This window comes from Rattus norvegicus, chromosome 10 (assembly GCF_036323735.1).
Source record: "Rattus norvegicus strain BN/NHsdMcwi chromosome 10, GRCr8, whole genome shotgun sequence".
Taxonomy (NCBI): domain Eukaryota; kingdom Metazoa; phylum Chordata; class Mammalia; order Rodentia; family Muridae; genus Rattus; species Rattus norvegicus.
Window position 1 is genome coordinate 104,135,323 of NC_086028.1, and position 15,067 is coordinate 104,150,389.

General features: G+C 55.0%; 1 protein-coding gene across 3 annotated transcripts; it reads right to left on the reverse strand.

Moving 5' to 3' along the window:
- Window positions 1–353: 353 nt before the first annotated feature.
- On the reverse strand, window positions 354–13,532 carry Cant1 (calcium activated nucleotidase 1). Of its 3 annotated transcripts, none has more exons than XM_006247790.3 (4): window positions 13,366–13,532; window positions 4,711–5,369; window positions 2,667–2,870; window positions 354–2,113 (listed from the first exon to the last, which is right to left on the reverse strand). In XM_006247790.3, the coding sequence occupies exons 2-4, from the start codon at window positions 5,345–5,347 to the stop codon at window positions 1,743–1,745; spliced, it is 1,212 nt and encodes a 403-aa protein (XP_006247852.1). In that variant the 5' UTR covers window positions 5,348–5,369; window positions 13,366–13,532; the 3' UTR covers window positions 354–1,742. The 3 variants fall into 3 exon arrangements, with proteins under 3 accessions (XP_006247852.1, XP_006247851.1, NP_653355.1); XM_006247789.5 differs by lacking the exon at window positions 13,366–13,532 and adding an exon at window positions 9,715–9,827; NM_144754.2 differs by having other exon boundaries at window positions 358–2,113; window positions 13,324–13,376.
- Window positions 13,533–15,067: the final 1,535 nt, after the last annotated feature.

Sequence of the window (15,067 nt, forward strand, 5' to 3'; positions counted from 1 at the left end):
TGCCTGATGTGGCCACAAGCCTTTCTCTGCTTGTCACTATTCCTTGTCTTGGCCTGCGGAGGTTGGGATGCCAAGCCTGGCCTATCGTGACGGCTGTGGTCCATGCTCCAGCACTCCGGGTTCTGTTCTGACTGCAGTAACCAGAGTGGGAAGAGGTGGAGCAGGACAGAGCTTGAGGCTGGGCCAGGCTCTCCACACCACCAGAGCCAAGCCTGGGAAGCCTGGACTGGGCTTCACGTCCCTGCCTCACTTGGAGAGGTGAGGCGTCATTTCATGACCCCAGGGCTTGCATCCCACCTGTTCAGACATCCTGAGGCAGAGCCCTTGGCAACAGCCAACACAGACAAGAAAACCACATTCCCCTGACACTTTATTGTTTACAAAACGGAGAGACACAATCATTCTGCTCACATTAGGGAAAGGAAGGTGTGTGGAAGGCTTCTTAGCAAGGGGGCCCAGGTCTCTCCACCTCTCATCTCTTTCAGTTCAGAATCACACAATCTAACACAGCTGACACACACCAAAGTTTGGCTGAGCTCCCAGCACAAGTACACCAAGACCTCAGCACAAGACAGAAACAGCCTGTCGGACTGAGGGCAGTCAGGCCCCAGTGGCAATGGCTCTCCTAGCTTCCTGTGGAAGGGGTTTGCGATGCTCATCAGGGCCCTGAGCCCACGACAGTACCTGCATCCTGTGTTGCAGACAGCTAAGGTGGCTGTTACCTACAGAACAACCTCTGAGCCCGACTCGGCTGCCTAGGCTCTCTTGAACAGGGACTGAACAGGAAAGCAGAAGACAGTGAGGCTCCCCTGGAGAGAAGGTTACCAAACACTCACCAAGAGCCAGCGAGGGCCGATCTCTAGTCAGACACAGTCCCTCCCTCAGCCACTGCTGAGGGGTGAGAGCATGGCAACTTTTGGAAGTTGCTAGAAGACAGGGGCCCAGGATCCTGAAGCCCGTTCTGTAAAAGCTGGGGCTGCCATCGTGGCTGTAGGGACAAGCCCCTTGCTCCTGCAAGTAGGTATGGGGACTCCTTCACCGTGTGGTGAAGTTTAGTGACTCTGTACTTCAGGAAGAGAAATTGCTTTAATAAAAATAAGTTGGTAATCAGACTTTAAAAGGCTGTACAGCACAAAATCCTCCTGAGGGGAGAAATGAAGTTATGATCAGCTCGTAAGGAATCCTGTGCTAGAGTGGCTTCAGAGTGTGGGCAGGCGTCTCCCAAGGGGTGGGTCCTCACCCTGTCATGTAAACATTCACTTTCCAGAGTATGGAATGCCAGGGTCTCGTGGAGGAGGAGGGGGCCTCCGAGTGCCTGTCTGGCAGGCCCACCTCACACTGTCTCATACTCCCATGGTTAGGCTAGGGTTTAACACCTGGCTGCTTCAAAAACACTGGACAGAGAACTCATAGAAAGGTCAGAGACCAGGGAAGGAAAGGCATGGCTGGATTCAAAGGCCAGAGGCTCGGAAGGTGCCTGCAGCAGTGACCAGTCCCTACCACCAGGTGGCAGTGCAAGTGAGCACCTGGGGTCCAGTGCGGTCCCTGCTCCCAGTCTCCAAGCAGCACGCACACCCGTAAGGGCCAGGCGCAGCTCCCTATTCTGGAACTCTAGCCAGGCACACAGCTCTTAGTTCAAAAAAGGAAAAAGCAAACGAGTGGAAGAGCTCCCGGTTTTTATGAAACTGAGTCCTGGTGTATTGCGGTCACCGGCCCCAGCCCTGCTGGGGTGCAAGCTTACTCTAGATGAATTCTATTCCTTCATACTTCACACTGCCGATCTTGGTCTCTGGAAGCAGGAAGCGGCCGTCCAGCGTAAAGGCCATGACATAGGTGGCAATCCTGCCATTGTCCTCTTCTGACTTGAGAGCCACGATGATCTGGTCATCCGTGTTGGGGATGAACTTGAAGGATGAGAAGCCATGGGTGGGGACCAGCGCCCCCACTTGCCTCACAGAGATGTCCCTGAAGTCCTGGGCTGCGCTCAGCAGCAGGTTGCTGCCCTTTCGCTCGTCCTCCCTTTCGCTGTAGCGCTCGTGGCTCGCCCGTCGTGGCAGGAAGAACCAGCGCTGCAGTGTGTCGCTCCAGCAGGCGGACTCATGAATGAGGTAGCCTGAGGTGGCAGTGCAGACCCACAGTCACCACCCACTCTGCTGGCTGCCACCTGAGGCTGCACTTTGGGGGCTCCACTCCATCTCCCCTCTAACTCTAACTTTGGGAGAGCATTCACACCTGCTATGGATGACCTGGGACAACCGTGGAGCCACCACAGCCCAGTCAGAGAGCTACCCTGAGTCTGCAGTGCACCCCTCACTGGCTGTCCTGGGCTCCTGCAGGGCCTGCAGCCTTCACCAGCCGGGTTTGCTCTTGCTCCCTGTGTGTACATCACAGGACACACAGAAGGTCGACTAGTCAAAATAGGAGCCTTCCCTCAGACTGAAGGACGCACAACTTCAGCATGGGAGAGCTCTCTGGGACTCGGATACCTGCTGCCCTCTGCCCCACAGCTGACTCAGCTTCCTCCAGACAAAAGTCATACTCCTCAGAGCCCAAGGGGTGGCGGCTCAGGGCTGCTTATGACTCACTGGATATGGCGAATGAATGTCATCCGCAAACCCGAGCCAGCTGTGAAAGCTGTACTTGGGGGCTTGAGAGAGACCACTTACCTGGCGGTTGGATCCCTGCGGCAGCTCTCAGGGCATTGTAGCTGGACACCCAGTTCTCGTGTTCCACACTGCCCCTGTGGCCCACCACCTTCACCCACTCAGGGTTCTCGTTCACCACCTCCCCCGTTGTGGTCGTCCACTCCTTGCCCAGGCCACCCACGTACAGATGCTCGTCCTTCACAGCCAGCCATTCCGCTTTGAAGCCTGGGGCAAGAAGAAGGTGAGCTGAGACCCTGGGCCCACCCCCTACACCCGGCCTGTCTCCACACCCTCGTCTTCCTTACCCCTCTCTCCTCCAGGAGATCCATCACTCGTGTAACAACTCTTGAACCACACTAGACCATTCCCAGGCCTCCTGTGCTACTTCTCCACACCCACTTCAGCTTCCGAGGGCTAGGAGCCCCATCCCACTTCTCATGTGACGCCGGCAGCCTCAGGAGCTGCAGCAGCAGTTCAAGCAAGCAGGCCTTGCAGCAGACCACTGAGGGCCACAGCTGACAGCCAACACGGGGCTACCCAATCCTGCCTCTCACTAGCCAGGGTTTTAGACCATTATCATGCGGGAAAACAGCAGAATGACTGGGCCTTCGGGACGAGGCAATGATCGTTTCTACCTTGTCTTTATTTCAGCGCAGTTACTCCAAAGCTGCCTTCAACTAACCGACTTTACAGCCTCCTGCTGTGGCTGGCGATGGAGCCTGCACTGTCTCAGCACGTTCTCCTTCCTCACATCCCCAAGCATGCTCTCCAGCACTCCTTCGAGCAAGCTCCTTAGCCCCTGGGACCTAGGGCTGCAGGAGGATGGCAGCTTCTGACATGCCCTAGAGTGGCTCTGGAGGGACTGGTTCGGCTCCAGGTAGCCCCAGTGACCTCGAGTCAGAGCTGTCCCATCTGCTTGGGTGAACGATCACAGCTCAGCCACAGCATCCCATTACTTGTGTTCTTTCTGTTCAAGAGGGAGAACTACCCCACAGAACAGAAGTTTACAATGCTGACGGTTATGGTTATGGGCAGGAAATGGGCCAGCAACAGAGCCACGGTATCTAGGTGGAGACGGCCACTCCTAAGAGTCCCAACCTTGGTCAAATAGAGAGACTTTTACCGCCCAGGCAGGGCGGGGCAGACAGCAGCAGCCTTCAGCTGGCTGTGAGGCACAGAACAGATCTGCCAGAGCACAGATGGCTCTGCCCCTACCGTGCTGGAGCCCTGAGTCCTACCTGCTACAAAAGACGCTAATATCAGATTGTGTTCCCAAGAGTCACTGCTGCTCTGCACAGACCCTTGAACTGGGTGGGCTCGGGGCAAGGCTGAGCAGCAGCAATTGACCTGTGCTCCCAGTAAAGTGAGACCAGAGCTTGGGATGGCAGTGAGCCACTGGGTTCCGAGCCCTGAAGGTGGGTCACCTGATGGGAATCATACTATATGACCTAAGACAGCTCTGAAGGCATGACACGGACCAGGGTCCAGAGGGGGAAGGATAGCAATGGACATAGCCTGGGCTCATCTGGAAAGCTCTTCCCACTAAGCAGCAGTGATCAGCTCAGAGGTCTAGACACAGCTTCTTGTAAGCCCGGTGAAGGCTGTGCTGTGGGCCAGGCTGGGTCAAGGGTCACTTGGCTGTGCAGGGTCTTTGACAGGCACTTGGATCTGTCTGTGCTTCATCTTGAGTGTCACTTTCACCTTGATGGGATTCATTATCACCATGGAAACACACTTCTGGCCACGCAGGTGAGGGAGTTTCTAGATTGTGTCAACTAACTAGGGAAGGAAGACCCGCCCCACACAGGTGGCCCCATGGCCTGGGCCATGGCCTGGGTTGGGGTCCTGGAGAGAACAAGAAGACAGCAATCTGAGCAGCAGCACTCAACTGTGCTTCCTGGGGATGCCTCACACCGGCCACCGTGACTCCCCACCGACTGTGACCGGTCACACCCTCACACTGAGCCAAAGTAAACCCTTCTTCCCTTGAGCTACTTGTTCAGAGCAGGAAGGCACCCGTGCGGCAGCTGACCAGAGCTCAGTCCACAGCAAAGGGCTCACTTACCCTTCTCCACAGCTCCATCGCCATCAGAAAGGATCACCCAGGGCACTGCTTTGGTACCTTCGATCTGGTAGATGACCCCCGTGCGGTCATCCACAGAGTAGAGTTTCCCGTTGAAGACGATCAGGTCCGAGAGCTCCATGCCCCGCCCCTTTTCTGCCAGGTGGGACTCCAGGACTCCACGGTCTTTATCCCACTCCACACTGACCCTGTCCCCACTGTCCGACAGGGTCAGGTAGCCTTTCTTAAGGTAACTAAACCAAGTGTTCTCCTCCTGGGCCTTGGACCCCGTGTCCAAGTCAGCAATGACTGCAATTCGGTACCGAATCCCACCTGGAGTCCTCTGTGGGGGTGATAGGGGGTAGGTGTCATTGTATTGAGAGATGCGCTCCTGCCTGAGCCTCCAGTTGTGTGCGTTGTGGATGGGGGGCCTGCCCGATACTGGGGTCTGATGGTGGGAATACAGCAGCCAGAGGAGGGCAGCACCCACAAAGGACGTCAGAATCACCCTCCAGCGGGGACGGAAGCGAGGGTCCGTGGCCTTGGTCATGGATGCCAGCACTGGAAGGCCCCCTACACTGATCCGGAGGGAGTGCATAGGCTCATTCCATTCCCGCTGGTCAAAGGGCTGGATGGGCATCAGACTGCACACTGGACAGGACCTAGATCAGGGAGGAAAGAGCAGTGAGTGAGCTGTGGAAGACATTACCTCTCCAGTCCTGAGTCACACAGGCTCAAGTCAGCCTCATCCAGGACAGACAGCTCTTCCAGGCAGTGCTGTCCTGGCTGAACCCTGACCCCAGCAGGTAGTCAGAGTGGAAGCCTTAGTGAGGGCTGCTGCCTGCTGGGAGACACTGGTGCAGATCTGACTCCCTCACTCCCCAGCTCCCAGCTCACACCCCGCTCGCAGGGACAGCAGCAGTCACTGCTGCCCAGCCCCAGCCTCAGCACCTCCACAGCCTCTCGCCTAGCAGCCTGGAGCCATGGAGTCTTTATTCTGGCAGGTTCTACAATGTTTCAATACAAAGAAGACATGAGGCAGTGCTCCCTCTGCTGCTGGTTTTGGTTCAGTTGTTTCTATCAGCACAAGCAGGTACAGGGACTGAGTCTTGCATGTTGCTCACCTTATGAACTTGGGCTATGTTGGCTCCAGGCCCAAGCTGGGCTCTACACTATGGCACAGCTGTAGGTCCAGAGCACTGGAGGAAACTGGGAATTTCACCTCCACACCACTCACTGCCTGCCCTGCCTGCTCCTAGCGTAGCTCAAAAGCTCAGTACCACACAGCCTGCAAGGCCGTGCTGGCTGTGGTGAAAGTGTATGTAGCTCCAGGGTGGCTGCTCACCCATAAGGTACAGCCACTGCTGCTCTCGGCCCCTCCACCCTTTATCTGGATGTAGCATGGCATTTCCCTTGTGGTTGCAAGCACACCAGCCATGGCCACTGCCACAATCTGAGGCAGCACATCAGGGGACTTGATGGGCACACACTGCCAGGCGGCACCTGGGAAGGGCTTGGGGTTCCAGCAGCTTTGGTTTGTGGGGTACCCATGTACTCCCACTACAAGGCTCTGGTGTCTGGTGGCTTCAGGGTGCTCTGTGCTGTAGGTCACCAGTCCTGGATGTGCTCAGGCTTTAGTGCCGAGGGTCAGGTCCAAGGAGAACAGTGATGCAGGGCCTGCTGCTCAGCAAAGGCAGAAGGCTCTGTGCACTTTGAGGTGCTGTGCTATGACCACTTGGCAAGGTAGCCATCTTTTAGCAATGGCTGCAGAACTGGCCACCCCATAGTGTCCCCCACCCAGGCTCTGCTTCACACACTCTTCCCTATCACCGTGGCTTCAGAGGCTGGACCCAGGATATCAGTGCTGTAGCCTCACACTGGACATGGTGCCGGGCCCTGACAAGAGTCAGATACTGCCACGCTCCAATTCCAACCTGCACCTTAGACACTATTTCAAAATATAAGTCCGAGTTCTCCAATTACAAGGTGACTAACCCTCAGGAATAGCCGAGGCTACCACAAACACTACTAGCAAGTTAAAATTCCCATGGAAGCCGGTATAAATGACACACTTCAAACGGTCACACGTGCCAAGAAGTGCCCTCAATCCTTCCCTTCCCTAATGGCTCCTCACTGGCAGGTCTGTCCCATCTGCAGGACCACAGCTCACACAAACATGCCGGTCCCCCAGCCCCTCTACAGCGACTCCTGAGAGCCCTCTGCCACCTCCCCAGCCAGCACCACTTGCTGTGTAACCGCCCATGGCTCCATGGCCCTCCCTCTTGGTCCTAACCACAAGGTCCACTTCCAGAGCAAGCCTCACACGCTCCATGGGCACGGAACACTGGGAGCCATGCTGTTCTGTGTGGCGGCTTCGCTCTCGCCCAAGGAGTCCCAGGAGACTCCCCATCTGCTCTCCTTCAGCTAGGAGCTTCACCCAGTCAGGGCTTCAGGCTCTGGCTCTGCCACCCAGCTCTGAGCTGGGAGACAATCAGCGTGCACCTACTGAAGGGCTGACAGATCAACAGCACCATGGGGTGCCTTCTCTCTTCTGAAAGTGCGTAGCTCTAGATCAAGGCCCTGATGAACAAGCTACTTAAGGGCCCAACATGAGCCACAGGCCCAAAACACATGGCTGCTGTGCAGTGGTAAACACTATGACACGTCATTGTCCTTAGTCTCTGGAACCCACAAACTTGTCCCTGTTCAAAACTCTGCATTCCTGTGAGCCACCACACACCTTCACTGTTGGGCTCGAGTCAGCAGCCCACCTGCTCCAAGAAGCTTCTGTAGCGGCTGAGGTGGGGTACAGCCCAGATCCCCACAACTCTGTTCAAGAAGAGCTCTGTGGGCTGCCCCAATGGGCTGACACTGGTTCCTTGGTCCCTCCCTTGGTTTGCAGGCATCCTGTTTACCTGGCAGGCTCATGTGTGCTCCTGGACTGCCCTCTCAGGGACACTGGGCACTCAACTTGTTTTGTGAACAGAGGATTTGGGAGTACGTGCAGGAGCAGTCTCCCCAGCCCTGCTCCAGAGCCCTGGCCACCACCTCAGGAACATCTCACTCTGGCCCTTTCCTCCCTCCTCTTGCTGCCCTAGGCACAGGTCTGCATGCCTGGGCTATCTGTGCCTCTGCAGATGCTGTCCTAGAGTCAGGGAGACTTCTCTGCTGGCCTAGGGGCTAGCAGATCCCACGTTCTTTATTCTAGGTATCCCCTGGCTGCAGGCCAATTGGTATCAAATAGGCTTCTTAGCAGAGCCCCCAGGACCATTTCAAGAGCATCTGCACTCCTGTCCCCACACCTAGGCACTAGCTCAGCTTGTTCCTGTCCCCTGCCATGCGCCTCTCTCACCTGGACTTCAGACCTGATGCTCCAGACCTTCAGAGTCCAAACTGTTGCTCTGCCACTTAGCAGTGAGAGCTGACTGTCACACAATGAACCCCCTTATGTGGGTCCCAGCATTCTCCCCAGACCTGCTGACAATTAAGCCAGATGCAGAGGAGGGGCCTGCCTGTCCTTCCTTCTTACCCACAAGCTCTCCTTAGCAGTCACAGCCTGCAGAGCACCTCGCTTCGTTCTTCAGCTTCCCACAAACTCTAACTTCAGACAAGAGCAGCTCTGGCAATCCAGAGTCCATGTACTCAGACCATGGTGCGTGTGCTCCCTCCTCCTGCACACGCATGTCCTCTGACCACACAGGGCCGTGTGGAACCTCCTGAAAGTGCCATGACAGTCATCGTGCACTGTGCAGCCCCCTCCCAGCGAGGTCCCCTCCTGTGGGAGACTACTGCTGTCCCCTGTGGGGACCCGAGTGCAATGGGAGGTGGTTTGCTTTCTCAGGACACAGCCTGCCCTGAACTCAAGACAACCCTCCTCCAGCCTCCTGAGTGCTGAGCCATCACGTGTGTTTTCCTACAAAAGGCGGAGGAACCGTAAAGGAGGCAGCAACATGACCACATAAGCAGAGGCTGGAGTCCTGATGTGGACCCAAGCTACAGAAACCCTGCGAAGCCATGAGGACAAAGTAACTGAGTTTCCCAGAGCCTCCTGTGGCGAGACAACGGGACCAAGACCTCTGAGCCGTGACTCTCTAGAGCCCAGGTCACAGTATATGCCATTCTTTATAGTGCCCTAGGAACAACTCCACCCCACCCCATGGTGGCCCAAGGACCACCTGCACCTAGGCCAGCCCACGCATCAAGGGAAGGGATTGACCGAGAGGACTCTCCAAGAGCAAAGGAAGCACAGGGATCGCTGGGGCTCACGCAGCTTTGGTTCAAGAAAGGAAGGTACGATTTCCACAACAGCAGTTTCTAGAAACTTCTGCCTGCCTTCCAGAAGCCTCAGTGAACATCCCTGCCAGATATCCCTCCCCTGGTCTTCCTCTTTTCTATGCTAGGAAAAGAGCGCCAAGTCAGCTAGTTGCCTTTTCACTGATGCCCTCAAAATCCTGGCTGCTTTGTCCCTAAGACTGACTGCAAGGGAGAAGATGGACAACAGTCCCATAGAAGGACAGGGTTGGGCTTGCCTCCTCCTAGGCCCCACAGGAACCCCGAGGTCATTTTGGGGTCTGCATGGTTGTGACAGAAGTAGGTCCACCTGGCCTGAGGCATGACATGTTCTGACACGAGCTGTAAAGTCAGGGTCCCTTCAGGCGGGTGCTGGCCCTGAACCTGCAGACAGGCTCTCCCCCAAGCTCAGAGGCATCCTGCAGCTGCTCTTGTTCCTGAGCCAACCGTGCTCCTATGTTACACGGCACCAGGTCCCTTTCCTCCCCACCCCTCTTACACAGTAGGCGTTGAAGAGCTAACTACCCCCAGGCATAAGACAGTAAGGCCATACCTCACGTCCTCATGAGACACACAAATCCATCTGTCTACTCCAAAGGACACTTCTAGATGACCAGAGGGATAAGCAACACGGAGGAAGTGTTTTACTTTGTGCACCCAGGAGCTGCCAGAGCTTCTGCCTAACGGTGAGGAAGAGCATGGGTGGAGGGCACTTACCTCCATGGGCACCCTCGGGTCTGTACACACCCTATAGAGCTACAGCCAAGGTGGCCTGTCTCCTTGCTTCCTTCACAAGTGGCCTGTGTGACAGGTGGAGGCTCAAACAGGTTCAAGGCAGTTGACTCCTCCCCTCCAGGATCAAGGAAGGGCAGTTCTCGGTGCTACTCTCTTGCCACACCTCATTCCTGCAGAAAGGGCTTCCCCACTCCTTCCACACCAGGGTGGACAGGCCTCACGTTTACTCTGTTCACTTTGGAGCTTGTTTCCTTACCACACGGTACAGCCCAAAGCCCATGGCCGGCACTGACTGCTGGGAAGAAGTAGGCAGATACCTTGGCTTCCCAGCAGCCTCAGATGGCAGGTCCTTATGAAGCACAGACCTGTGTACAGCCACAGCTAGGCACTACGACATGGGATCTGGCTCCTGGTTTTGTGCTTTGCCGAGCTCAGCACTGTACCTTCCCCACTTAGACCAGGTGGATAGCCCAGGGAAAAGAGAAGAACGCCAATGTGTGCTCTAAGGACTTCAGAGACCACTCCTCCTCACACTCAGATCCTTCTATTTTTTTTTTAAGGTTGATTTGTTTACTATATATAAGTACACTGTCGCTGTCTTCAGACACACCAGAAGAGGGCATCAGATCCCATTACAGAGGGTTGTGAGCCACCATGTGGTTGCTGGGATTTGAACTCAGGATCTCTCGAAGAATAGTCAGTGCTCTTAACCACTGAGCCATCTCTCCCGCCCTCAGATCCTTCTCAAAGCCAAGTGTGGCTCCGGGATCGCTGACATCTGCACCACACCCCAGGATGCACACACACACACACTGAGTCAACTTCTGTACTACTGGGACAGCTGAATTTTTCAGCCTGTTTTTTAAGTCAATTACTCAGGAGGAGTGTAAGTGTCACTGCGGCTGTAACTAATTACTGCAGACCCGGCAGCTGAAACATCACACACTATTATTTCCAGCCCTGCAGAAAGAAGTTTGGCTTGGCCTCACTGGGCTATACCCCAAGACTGGTTCCTTTCTCAGGCTCTTGGGGAAGACCCACTCCCAGGCCTTTGCCTCACTCCCCGCCTATGGCCCCTTCCTCCTTGTTTAGAGCCAACGATACTGACAACACCAAGGGTTCTTCCCAGTTGTCCCCTCTTGGTCTTCTGCCTCCCTCTTATGGCTTTAAGGGTCCTGAGATCCCATTTCCCCTTGGGAAAACCTCCCTGTTTCCCGGTGAGTTATCTCCAGCCTCAACTCCCTTTCCTATGCAATGTAGCAGGCTACAGCATGCTCACAGGCTGGGGGTGAGGTAGACACAAGCATCTTAAGGCTTGTCACAGTTCACACCAGGCCTTTCTCAGAGTGGGCAGAGAGGCTTCAGACCCATTGCTGCTCCCTAGCGCCCTGGGAGGAACATAGCAAAGGAGCTGCTCTCCAGGTCAAAGTGGCACCTTAAACACTGGACGCCAGCGTGCCTGAAAACACAGGGCTTTGATGATCCCAGGCCAACCCAGACCAGAACTCAATTCCAGAATGCACGGTTACATCCTGAGGTACAGCTACACTGTCCTGGAGCTTCCCCAAGCGCTGGCTCCCGGGACAAGGCAAGACCCTCAGAACCATTCTGATGGTTCTCAGCTCACACTCACCTGCACTTCACTGCTCACAATTGCTCACTCTCAATGCACAGGAGCTGGCTTAAGCTCATTTCCTGTGACCCTGTCCACACCAGACACAGGTGAAGCACTTAACGGCTACAGTCACTGAAGAGGAACAGGGGGAGGGGGGGACTCAAGAGAAATGCCCGCCAACAGGAACCCTAACACCTCTCCATGCGGACTTCTCCAGGATCAGGGTTATTATTTTTCCTATCTTGTGTCGATGAAAAGAAAGGTCAATACGAAATGTCTTTAAAGTCAGTATACAGGGTTTTAACTCCTCCAGTGTTGGCATTTAAGACAAGCTTTCCGGGACATCTCAAATGGACTCACTGGCTTCCAATGAGTATCTCCATGCCTCTTTGGATAGAGAGGGGAAGGAGTGTGATGACCACCCATGGTCCTCAAAGAGCAGACACTAACACACTGGGACACCTACCGGCAGCCACACCGCAAAGGATGCTCTGAGACATCAGTCACATGCATATGTGGGAGCTTCACGGGCACATATGCCACAGTCGGGGGGGGGGTGACAACAGGACACCTGCCTCTACCACTCTCTAGACCTTTCCTCCTGTACCCACTGCTCAGCAGGCAAAGAATGTTGTGCGCTCCTGGCCACGCTGGTGTAAAATGGCCTGAGGTACCAACAGATTAAACCAATGCGTTCACAGTGCTGTAGGCTGTGCAAGTAAGACTGCAACTGTAAAGGGCTTAGCTACGTACGGTATCACGTGGGAAAAGGGACTGAGGGACAATATGGTCACACTACATGGTTCAGTTGCAAGAAGCATTTACCTTTTGAGAACAGGTGAAATGGAACTAAGAGAGCAAGGAGGGGCTGGGGATTTAGCTCAGTGGTAGAGCGCTTACCTAGGAAGCGCAAGGCCCTGGGTTCGGTCCCCAGCTCCGAAAAAGAGAACCAAAAAAAAAAAAAAAAAAGAGAGAGAGCAAGGAAACACCCAGAATTACGTCTCTAGCCAAACGAAGATGTCCGGGCTCTATGTGACAGAGATCCCTTGTCTTATCCAGAAGGAACTAGGCTGTGCTCCCAGGTACCAGCAAGACTGCTAGGCTGTGGTCTGGGGAGCAGCTCAAAGGAGGGTGCATGGCTCAGTCCAGAAGGATGGTCCTCGGTTAAGCTCCATAGAGGGGCAAGGAGAAGGAGCTCCTAAAGTAGTAACGGCAGTACATCTGCTCCCGTCAGTCTTGTGAGTTTTTAAGTTCTGGTCAGCCAGGTCCCACTGACACTATGAGACCAGGTTCCAGGTTTAAGCTTCATCAAATATATAATCCTGAGATGGAACTGGGAAATGGTGCTCCTGAGTGACTGCAGGGAAGGTGCTTGGGTTTACTGGAGGCGGATGAATGTCATGGGTGCTAGGAGCAGGAAGCACTGTTAGGATGGACCAGAATCTAGCCGAGATTGGGGTTGTATGTGCAGAAAGGGATTAGGGGGTGCGCAGAAGGGGCAGGGAATGTGTACAGTTGGGAAGTAAAAAATGATGGTGCACTATGCTGCCTCCGGGAAGGTCCATCTTGGAGGACGGCAAGAAGAGCCAGGACAGGTGCGAGGAGATGGGCGGTTACAGGTGAGGACGGGCTGGGTAGGTGGGTCTACTGGAGGTGATCAAGTGCCTGACTGGAGAGGCCTTGCCCAGGCCAGGGAGAGAGAGAAGGGACTCGCTGGCGGCATTTGAAGCATGCTATTAAGAACAGGAAGAAGTTTCACACTACTTCTCAGGGGTACAGTACTGTACACTCATCAGAGAGGGGAAGTCTCCCACACTGGCCAGAGAGGGAAGATGTCTGTCTGACCGGCACCAGTCACAGCCTAGCTGCGAGGGGGAGTTTGAGGTGCCTGGGGCCAGGCCGAACGGATGCAAATGGAGACAGGCCCCAGAACACAGCGAGGGAGGGCACTCGGCCGCGGGCGCGCCGTCACTCACCCACTGAGAGCCTGGCTCCGGAGCCCGCGGGCTGCCGCCTACCTGCGTAGGGCCGGACAGGGCGGGCGGCCACTTCCGCCCGGCCGCGCGCTCCCGGCAGCCTCTGCTCTGCGCCTGCGCCCCACTCTAGCGGCGCGCTCCCGGCAGCCTCTGCTCTGCACCCGCGTCTCTGTTCGGCGCAGCGGCCACGTCTTCCCGGCAGCCTTTGCTCTGTGTCTTCCTTCTTACCCTTACCTGCCCCCCCGTCTTTGCTCTGCGCCTGCGCGCTGCGCGCGGGGCGGATGGGAATCGTAGTTTTACGCCTGGGCTTGGGCTTGGGCTTGTTCTTGAGACGTTGAAATTCACTGCTGGAGTGTCTGTTGTTCCCCAGTTCCAGCTGCAGGGTTCTTTGCCTGGTCCCTCCAACCTTCGTTTTAGGAAGTTTACATGTTAGAACTCCTCTCTGCAGTCCTAGTTCTCAGACCCTCTTCTGAGCTCTTGCAGCTGGTCATAGCCAGTGCTGACCAGTTTCCATAGCCAGGACCAGAGGATGGTAGTATGTTCCTGTCGCCGACTGCAATCTGCAACCTTTACCAACGGAGGACCCCTATTCCTCTTTTCCCAGCCTGCTTAGCCCTGAGCTCTGTGCTGTGTGAACAGGCATCCTGGTACGGACCGGTTCAGTCCTAGACAGCGGTGGCATAACAGAACTCATTTAAAAGCCCTCATCAGCCATGCAGGGTCAGCCCTGCCTCCTGACTTCAGCCTCATCTCCTGGTCTCCCAAAAGCCTTCTGGAAAGATGCACAGTGGGGGGCAAATTCAAAATATGTAAACCCCACATGGTGAAAAACAGCCCTTTCTTCCACCCCTCCCTGTCCAAAAGCCAAGGTTGTTGCTAGATTCTGGTGATTCCTCTGAGACACCGATGTCCTATGGGACACACAGTAATGGTAGAACATATACTAAATTACAAGTAAAAAGTGGAAATGTGCTGGGTTCCCCCTCTGTGCTTGGGTTGGCAGGCAGATCTTTCTTGAATTCGCTGTTTCCTGTCAGACCAAACCGAGTCCCAATCAGCCACCCTTTATTTGTTACAGCTTTTCCAATCGGAATATCCTCTCCTTACACCTCCAATGGGAGGCAAGGTCCCGAATACGGTGTTCATCTTTCTCTTGACTTCCTTTGTGGACTTAGCACATAGCTGTTCAGCTCTAAATAATACATTTCTGCCCCGCTTAACCTTTATGAAATGGTGGCAGAGTCAGTGTTCCAGGGGCAGTATAATGGCACCAAACGTCCTCTCCTTGCCCGATTACAGAGCTGCGTGTACGCACGTGCGCACACATGCACACTCAGGTTAATATGTTAATATATATTTTGCTTTGACTGAAGCAGGATCTCACCGTGCAGTCCAGGCTGGTTGCAAACCTGCAATGATCCTTCTTCCTCAGCCTCCTGAGTGAGATTACAGGTGTGTTCCACCATGATGTCCTTTTCTTTTCACACACACACACACACACACACACACACACACACACACACAGAGGAGGGGGGAGGCACATGCATCTGTGTGGGTTTATATATTCACAGGTGCGCATACATTTCCCTAGAGGCCAGAGGACAACCTCAGCTGTTGTTCCATCACCTGTCTTGTTTCTGTATGGCTGTCCAGCGAGCCCCAGTGAGCCCCAGTTCTTCTGCCTCCCTTGCACCGGGACCACAACATCACACCCATCATTTTCATAACATGATTCCTGGGGACG

Bases quoted from the DNA above. Each gene is read 5' to 3' on its own strand.
- Cant1 (XM_006247790.3), bottom strand. From the start codon at position 5,347: ATGCCCATCCAGCCCTTTGACCAGCGGGAATGGAATGAGCCTATGCAC. The intron at 2,871-4,710 runs GTAAGTGAGCCC...TTCTTGCCCCAG, and splicing joins CGATGGAGCTGTGGAGAAGG to GCTTCAAAGCGGAATGGCTG. The intron at 2,114-2,666 runs GTAAGTGGTCTC...CTGCCACCTCAG, and splicing joins CGCAGGGATCCAACCGCCAG to GCTACCTCATTCATGAGTCC.